The 9,165-nt window shown below is 51.0% G+C and overlaps 1 protein-coding gene across 1 annotated transcript; it reads left to right on the forward strand.

Moving 5' to 3' along the window:
* The first annotated feature begins 370 nt into the window (after positions 1-370).
* On the forward strand, positions 371-7,415 carry SMUG1 (single-strand-selective monofunctional uracil-DNA glycosylase 1). The gene is made up of 3 exons (XM_006756948.2): positions 371-465; positions 4,702-5,003; positions 6,025-7,415. Exons 2-3 carry the CDS (start codon positions 4,713-4,715, stop codon positions 6,550-6,552), a joined length of 819 nt encoding a protein of 272 aa, XP_006757011.1. The 5' UTR covers positions 371-465; positions 4,702-4,712; the 3' UTR covers positions 6,553-7,415.
* Positions 7,416-9,165: the final 1,750 nt, after the last annotated feature.

Genomic DNA, 9,165 nt, shown 5'->3' on the forward strand with positions numbered 1-9,165 from the left:
TTCTACATACAGTCCTAGGAGGGCTGCAAAGGAGAGGTCTCTTACACCTGGGGCAACCAGAGGGCTAGGAATGGTTTTTAACCATGTTAATACCCTCAGGTGGGTTGGGAGGTTGGGGATTGTTGAAGCTCCTTGATTCTTAACCCCTTTGGGGAAAGTGTTGTGGATGAGCTATGGAAGGTTGATGCCTTAGGGCTAGAACCCAGGATCTTCGAGGTCCTTAAAAAGCCTGGCCCTCACTTCTCAAATGTTGTTGATTCAGCCCTGAAGTAAAGAATAAACTACAACCCCCAGCATCGCTTAGCGCTAATTTAGCACGCTTTCCGGGGACTTGCGCATTTCCGGCGGAAGTGGCCGCGACTACGCCAATCTCCTTTCCTAAGCAGAGCGGACTACGATTCCCACTGTCCTCCGCGCCCGGGGGCGGGGAAAAGGACTCGGAAACCGGATGGGCAGCTGAGCCAGGTGAGGAAGTTGTAGCCTAGAACCCCGGGGCGACCGGGGCAGGCTCGGGGTTTACGCGGCTTCGGGGTGGCGGCAGGCGGAGAGTCGGGATGTCTGCGTTTTGGGGCCCCTCGCGCTGTTCCATCCGGCGCAGGGAGCGCGCAGCCCTTGGAAGCCTGGAGGCCTGCGGGCCGAGGCTTTCTCGTCGGGCGCACGCGGAGGTTTCTTAGGGAGCCTTAGTCTTCTGCCCCCTCGGAGCCAGGAGCAAGGATGAAGTGGTATTTTTGAGCGCGTGCTCTGTTATCTTTATTATAATTATTGGTTTTAGTGTCAGAAAGCCTAGGTGTCCAGACTTCTCGCTGGGTCACCCTCCGCTTCCTCTGCACTTAATGTGACACGACACTGTGATTTATAAAGCATCTACCAGTATGTGCCTTAAGTCTCTGGCCCTTGATGACTTTAGATAGTGCCTCCAAGTTCCTCTTTTGGGCTCTTACAGTGTTTTGTTGGGGACATTAAAGCTCCAACCACAGTGTGTCACAGTTGTTTATCTGTCATCTCAGTGGTTCATGAGCCTGGCCTACGTTGTTTTTTTCATTTGGGATTTCTTCCCCACCAAGAAACAGACTATTACAGTACCTATCATGTAAAAGACTCATACATATTGAAAAAAATAAACCTACTGGTGCTAGGTTAGGTGGAATTTCTCATTTTCATTTCATAGAGTTAAGTGACTCTCTAGAGCAGTGGTTCTCAACCTTGGCTGCACCTTAGCATCACCTGGGAATCTTTTGAAAATCCTGGTTTCTGGGCCTCATCCTCCGGAAATTCTGTTTCTTAGTTATGGGGTGAGGCCACAACATTAGTAACAGAGAAACAGAATTTCCGGAGGATGAGGCCCAGAAATCAGGATTTTAAAAAGATTCCCAGGTGATTCTAATGTGCAGCCAAGGTTGAGAACCACTGCTCTAGAGAGAACCTTCTTAGAGTTGAAACCTGGACTAGAACTTGAGTCAGATGACACCCATTCTGTGGCTCTTGCTGTCAGATCAGGCTTTGAAACCCTGGAACACTGAAATAACCCTTGTCACTTTGTGTACCCCCAGCCTTGCTGTCTCCAGCATAGGTCTCTGAAATCAAAGGTAGGTCCCACTTACGGCCGAGAGAGATCCCGCATCTGGAGCAGCCAGTCCACTGATGTTGGTGCTACCTGGGGAGAGGCAAAGCAAGAGCCTCTGAGGCATTGGAGCCCTCCCCAGCTGCCTTCTCAGCATGTGCCTGAGGCCAGTTGGCCCCGGGTAGCCAGCTGGATAGATCAGTTAAAGAATTCTGAGACCAGACGGGGGAAGGAGTTCCTAAGTTTGGCCCCTGATTTTTTCCCCTCTCTTCCTCCAGGCTAGGGTCAGAGAACAGGTTGATGGATCAAGCTGTTGTGTCAACGTTGAGTTCCTATCTGGGTTACTCTTAACCTGGGCCAGGGGTTGAGAGGGAGAAAGAACCATGGTCTATGCTATGGGAGGTCCAGACCTGATGGAAAGCCCCAGAGCCTGGCAAGCCCTGGGAAGGGGCAGAGTACAAGTGGGCAGCTGAGCCTTCAGCGAGTCAGGATGTAGAAGTGGAGCCGAGTCCATCAGGAACGGCTCCTCGGTAGGAGGTAGTTTAAATAGGGATGGACAGAGCTGAGCAGGTATTCGTTGGCTACTTAGTAAGAGCTAAGACCGTGCAGATATGGAGGGAAAGTGACCAGTGACTGGCCTCTGATCTCAAGTACATTGAAGAGGGAGGTATATGAATTTATGAAGAAACTACTAACCATGGTGACACAATGGTTCTCAGCCTTCACCAACCATCAGAAACACCTGGGGAAGCTTGTCAAAAATACAGATTCCCAGGCCTTGTGCCAGATTACTAAGCTTGCTTGAATACTCCCTCTGCTTTCTCCCTTCTTCTTCCCTCTCTTCTTCTTCTCTTCCCCCTTCCCCTTCCTCCCCCTTTACATGCAACATCTCATTCTTTTATATTATACTAGAGGCCTGGTGCATGGATTCGTGTACTGGTGGGGTCCCTTGGCCTAGCCTGCAGGGATTGGACTGAAACCAGCTCTCTGACATCCCCTGAGGGGTGCTGGATTGCGAGAGGGTGCAGGCCAGGCCAAGGGACCCCACTGGTGCACGATCGGGGTTGGGGAGGGACTGTGGGAGGGTTTCAGGGCGTGTCCGGCCTGTCTCTCCCAGCCGGGATCTCGCCCAGTCCAGGCAAGATCCCTACCGGTTGGAATGTCTGCCCCCGGTGGTCAGTGCGTGTCATAGCGACCAGTCGAATGACTGGTTGAACACTTAGCATATTAGGCTTTTATTATATAGGATTTTTAAAAAATATGTTTTTATTGATTTCGAAGAGAGTGAGAGAAACAAAAGAGAGAGAATCATTGATCAGCTCCCTTCTGCATGCCCCCCACTGAAGGTTGAGCCTGCAACCTGGACCAGGAATGGAACTGTGACCTCCTGGTTCGTAGGTCAACACTCAACCACTGAGCCACACCAGCTGGGCATATTAATATTATTTTAAAGTAACTATTTTTCAAATACAGTTTACATACAATAGTATATTATTTTCAGGTGTACACCCCAGTGTTTAGACATTTATACAGCTTATGAAGTGATCATCCCGATAAATCTAGTACCCATCTGACACCATACAGTTATTACAATACTATTGACTATTTTCCCTATGATGTGCTTTACATCACCATGACTACCAATTTGTATGTAATCCCTTCAGCTTTTTCACCCATTCCTCCAACACTTCTCCCATCTGGCAACCATCAAAATGTTCTCTGTGTCTATGAGTCTGTTTCTGTTCTTCTTGTTCGTTTATTTTGCCTTTTAGATCACGCATATAAATGAAATCACTCTTATATCAACATTATTAAGTGAATGTTGTTATTTTTAGTATTTGGATGAGGAATCCAGAGACTGGCTCTGGTTACATTGCTTGTAAGAGAGTCTGGTAGTCATCCCACTTACCACTGAGGATTCTTGAATGTGGGCAAGAAGCTGGACTGGGCTGGGGAGGTTGTAGAATTAGCAGGGGTGGCTGAGTGAATCATCTAAGGCAGTGGTTCTCAACCTTGGCTGCACGTTAGAATCACCTGGGAATCTTTTTAAAATCCTGATTGCCGGGCCTCATCCTCTGGAAATTCTGTTTCTTTGTTGCTAATGTTGTGGCCCCACCCCATAACAAAGAAACAGAATTTCCGGAGGATGAGGCCAGGAAATCAGGATTTTAAAAAGATTCCCAGGTGATTCTAATGTGCAGCCAAGGTTGAGAACCACTGATCTAAGGCAAGATGGTTTGGGTGATTCAGGGCTCAGTCTTGAGTCCGATAGTTTGGGTTCAAATCCCAGGTTCATGACTTGCTAACTGCATAACCCTGGGCAAGTTGCTTGATCTTGCTAAGCCTCAGTCTTCTCACCTGTAACATGGGAGCAATAATACCCATCTCCTGGGGTTGTTATGAGTATCCATGGGGTGTATCTGGCACGGAGCACTTGCTTACCACCTGGAAGCTATTGCAATTAGCCCTTAGTAATTAGTCTCTGAGCTATGGCTTTGCACCTGCATCTCATTCTTCAGCACATTGGTTCCCAGGACACGGCTCATCCTGGCTGGGCTTGTTTTGTTAGGGGGACATCGAAGGTGCTGAAATTTTGCCACCAGTAGACATTTATTGGAAACTTACCGTAGCTTGCCATGGTCTAGGACAGAGATGGCGAACCTATGACACGTGTGTCAGAGGTGACACGCGAACTCATTGTTTTGGTTGGTTTTTCTTTGTTAGATGGCATTTAAATATATAAAATAAGTATCAAAAATATAAGTCTTTGTTTTACTATGGTTGCAAATATCAAAAAATTTCTATATGTGACACGGCACCAGAGTTAAGTTAGGGTCTTTCAAAATGCTGACACGCTGAGCTCAAAAGGTTCGCCATCACTGGCCTAGGAACAGACTCAAGACCTAGCCTGATGGAAAGGAGGCTTGGAGTGGGGGATGGGTTATTCACACCAGGTGATGAGTGAAGGGGAAGAGAAGAGGTTTTTTCATTACCGAGAACTGAGATGAGCTTGGTCCTGCCTGGAGGTTGGGGATGACTGATACAGTCTCTTCCGAGTCCAGGAAATGGTGGTGGAGCCTTGGCCGGTCTGGATCCCTCCCACTCTAGGGCTGAGGGGCCTCTGTCCATCTCTCTTCCAGGTGACGGTGACATGGCTGTGCCCCAGGCTTTCCCACCGGGGCCCCTCCATGAGCCTGCAGGTACCTTGGTGGAGCCCCAGCTCTGCCCTCGAAGCTTGGCTGAGGGCTTCCTGGAGGAGGAGCTTCGGCTCAATGCTGAGCTGAGCCAGCTGCAGTTTTCTGAGCCTGTGGGCATTATCTACAATCCTGTGGAATACGCGTGGGAGCCTCATCGCAGCTACGTGACCCGCTACTGCCAGGGCCCCAAGCAAGTGCTCTTCCTGGGCATGAACCCGGGGCCCTTTGGCATGGCCCAGACTGGGGTAAAGGGCTTGGCTGTCCCTGGTGGGTGGAGTGGGAAGCTCCAGGGGGATGCTTGGCTGCATGTGCTGTGGAGGAGGAGTATGTGTGCGGCTGTGGCCGTGCGGGTGTGCGTGGCTCCCATCCCTTCCCGATACACACTGGCTCCTGTGGGTCTCAGACATCCTCCTGGCCTCACTGCCCGTCGTTAACCAAGGACATTAATGGTAGTTCCGTTTCCTCCGTGAGCTGTCCGCTAATTGCCTCCGAGAGCCCTTCCTTCCGCCAGCCCCATCCTTACCTTACCGGATCTCCCTTCTCCCTAGAATGTGGTTGGGATCAGGAGAGGGACCAGGACTACTGGGCCCTCAGGAGAGACTGCTTGGCGGGTCGGTATGGAATCGATGCAGCGTATTCAGGCAGCCTGGGCTCTGTTTCTTAGCTGAGGAGAGGTTCAGACCAGCGCAGGCTTCAGGGTCTGCCTGCGTATCTCTCAGGCCCCGGGATGAGTGACTGCCCCTTGGTGGGGTGCTTGGCAGGTGGGGGAGGGGAAGAGGCTTCAGGGCAGGAGGCTCAATCGCTTTTATTGACCCCAACTGGGGGATGAAAGGTGGTCAATGATGATCGATGGAAATGACAGCCTGAGGCTTGGGGCTGAGAGGGCACCCAGAGAGCAGTGGTCAGCCCTATCCTTGTGCCTCCTCTAACCCTGGCAGCCTCTCTGTCTCAGACCATCCATTCGTCCTCAGTCCTACCCATCAGGCCTTATGAAGGGCCCGGTATCCCCGTGAACTCCCTGTACGTGGTCCCAAGGGCTAGTGGGGGTAGAGGCAAACAAATAGGTCTGGACCACAGTCCACAATGGAAAATTGGAGAAAGGGGACAGGATCAAACCACAGGACCAGGAATCCTAGTCTCAGGCCTTCGGGTGGGTGGGGAGAGGTATTCAGGCTAGATCCTCATGGAAAGTGAAAAGGGGTCAGTTGGTCCAGAGAACCGGTGTCAGGTCTCCAGTTGGAACCGTCATGTCTCTCTCCTCCACAGGTACCCTTTGGGGAAGTGAGCGTAGTCCGGGACTGGTTGGGAATTGGGGGCTCTGTGTTGAGCCCTCCTCAAGAACACCCTAAGCGACCAGTGCTGGGGCTGGAGTGCCCACAGTCAGAGGTGAGTGGTGCCCGGTTCTGGGGCTTTTTCCGGAACCTCTGTGGACAGCCCGAGGTTTTCTTCCGCCACTGTTTTGTCCACAATCTGTGTCCTCTGCTCTTCCTGGCTCCCAGTGGGCGCAACCTCACCCCCGCCGATTTGCCTGCCAAGCAGCGAGAACAGCTTCTTGGGCTCTGTGACGCGGCCCTCAGCCGGCAGGTGCAGCTGCTGGGGGTGCGGCTGGTAGTGGGCGTGGGGCGGCTGGCGGAGCAGCGGGCACGGCGGGCTCTGGCTAGCCTGATGCCCGAGGTCCAGGTGGAGGGGCTCCTGCACCCCTCCCCTCGGAGCCCACAGGCCAACAAGGGCTGGGAGCCAGTGGCCAAGGAGAGACTGAATGAGCTGGGGCTATTGCCGCTGCTAACAAAATGAGCGTCCCTGGGGCCTGGCAGAGGGACACATTCAAGGCCCCCAGGTCCTTCTTGGGCGAGCAGATGACTACACGCCTCCTGGACCGGAGCAGGAAGATCCTCCTCGGGTGTCTGGTTGCTGGGACCTGCCACAGCAGTTTTGACACTATTCCGGCTTGCTCTCCTGATTCCCGCCTTCTTCCCCTTCCTTTGAGCACTGCCTTTTTGGAACCGAACGCCACAGAGAGGCAACACCTGCAAACTGCTTACTTCACTGTTTCTTTGAGAGCCTCTGTTCAGCTGAGTGACCTCCAAGGTCTTATTTGCTATCTCAGAGAAAAGATCCTGCCAGGATGCGCACCCATTCTCAGGGAGGAGTGTCCTTCAGCTGACCCCTCTCCTCACAGGGACCAGGACAAAGCATGGGGCATGGGTATTAAGAATGAACCTACGGAAGACTGAGGCTGGATCAGAGAGAGGAAGAATTCAGTGTGGCAGCGTGGGGAAGGCTCGAAGACCTGTTGAGACTTGTGAACTTGACTTTGGGCGTGTTGATTAACCTCTTCAAGCCTTGGGGTCCTCATCTGTAGCGTGGGGATCCCTACCTCATGGGGTTGGTGTGGGGATTAACTGAGATAACACTTAAAGTGCCTTGTGTGGTACCTGGCACATAGATGCTCATTACACCTCTTTTTTCTTGTCTCCGGTTGGGGGGTCCCTGCACTACAAGGGAAGCCCCTCCACTTGAAGGCCGTGGGGAGAAGTCTCAGCCTCCACCTGTGGCCTGGGTGAGGGCAGACTTGCCCTGCCAGGGATGGACCAATGACTTTATGAAAAACCCAGCCTGTGATTTTTCAGTCTAAGCATTAAAAGCTCCTAAATCTTTTTGTGTTGGTGCTTTTTCCCTGTCCTGGGAACATGACAGGGGTGGAAAGTGGTAGTTTATATTTTCCCTCCTACCTCTTCACTGTTGGCAAAGGGCAGCTGGGGGGTGATGTAAACATTTCCAGTTGCCTTACCAAATCAGCAGGCCTCTGCTAGAGGCCTGTCCAGTGGCTTGTCTTCTGCTCCGGGCGCTCTGGGGAGCAGGTGGTGGGTGGATGGGAACCTGGTGTTTCCAGCTCACTCATTTCTTATGTCTGTTGCATGGCTGGCTGGTGTGCCCATTTGGCAAGGGTTGGGAAAGTGAATCAAGCTGGGAGCAGAGAAGGTCCTGAGACCACCTTAATGAGGAGCACACGGGCTCTTCTGGGACAAGTCATCTCCAGCTTTCAAAATTACGGCTTTTACTATAAGTGTCTGAGTCTCCCCTGTTCTCTACACCCCAATTATATAATAAAGAATTTTACTGGTCTTTGTCCTTGGTTCTTTAGAGGGAGCCTCTAAATCCTTGGACTTTCCCAAGTGATAGGAATTTCTGTTATTCATGGTGGATCCCTCAGACCACACCTGAGTTTATGATGAAGTTTGACTCAGGATGAGGGTGACCATGCCAGAAAGACCAACCATGTGATTAGAGGGTTGGGGCTTTGAGTCAGGTGATATCAGCCTCCATGGAGCAAAGGGGGCTAGAGATTGAGTTCAACCATGTGGCCAATGATTTTATTTTTCTGTATCCAAAATGCTTTTATAAAAGAATATAAATACAAAATGATTTTTAAAATATTTTTATTGATTTCAGAGAGGGAGAGAGATAGAAACATCAATGATGAGAGAGAATCATTGATTGGCTGCCTCCCGAACGCCCTCCCTCCCCCCTACCCGCACTGGGGATGGAGTTCACAACCCGGGCATGTACCCTTGACCGGAATTGAACCTGGGACCCTTCAGTCCACAGGCTGAGGCTCTATCCACTGAGCAAAACTGGCCAGGGCAATGATTTCAATAAGTGATGGCTACATAGTGAAACTCTAATAAAAACTCTGGACACAGGCTTTGGTGAGCTTCCTGGTTGGTGGACACATGGATATGTTGGGAAGGTGATGTGTCATGATTCTGTGGGGGGAGGGCACGGAAGCTGTTTTGGATCATCCCGGACCTTGCCTTATATGTTTGTTCATTTGGCTGCTTGTAATTGGTATCCTTTATAATAAACTGTAATTGTAGGTAAAGTGCTTTACTGAGTCCTGTGAGTTATTCTAGCAAATTATTAAACCTTAGGGTGTCATGGAGACCCCTGAATTTATAGCCAGAAGTATAGGTGGCCTGGGGACCCTCGAACTTGAAGCTGGCGTCTGAAATGAGGGGAGTCTTATTTGGGACTTTGCCCTTAAACCTGTTGGGCGTGGGCTAACCCCGGGTAGTTAGCATCAGAATTGGGTTCAGTTTTGCAGCCCCACATGCCTTAGCCGTCTTTTCCTCTCTCTGCTCTTAAGCTATAGTGCAAGGAGTCATTGCCCCATGTTGCAGAGCACTGGCGTAGGCGCTGTGGAGAACTTCCCAGGATGGGAGCCGTTGTTCCCTTAGGCATTGAGCTGAGGCAGTCAGGGAAAGCATTCTGAAAGAGGTGGCATGTCCAGTGGCCTTAGAGAATGGGAACGTTTTGGAGAGCGTAGAGAAGAGTGTTGTTATGTTCAAGGGGTGGCAAATAGATTAGCATTGACTTGAGCCAGTTGGGAGGAAAAACAAGAGGGAA

Source organism: Myotis davidii, unplaced genomic scaffold (genome assembly GCF_000327345.1).
Source record: "Myotis davidii unplaced genomic scaffold, ASM32734v1 scaffold233, whole genome shotgun sequence".
NCBI classification, from domain to species: domain Eukaryota; kingdom Metazoa; phylum Chordata; class Mammalia; order Chiroptera; family Vespertilionidae; genus Myotis; species Myotis davidii.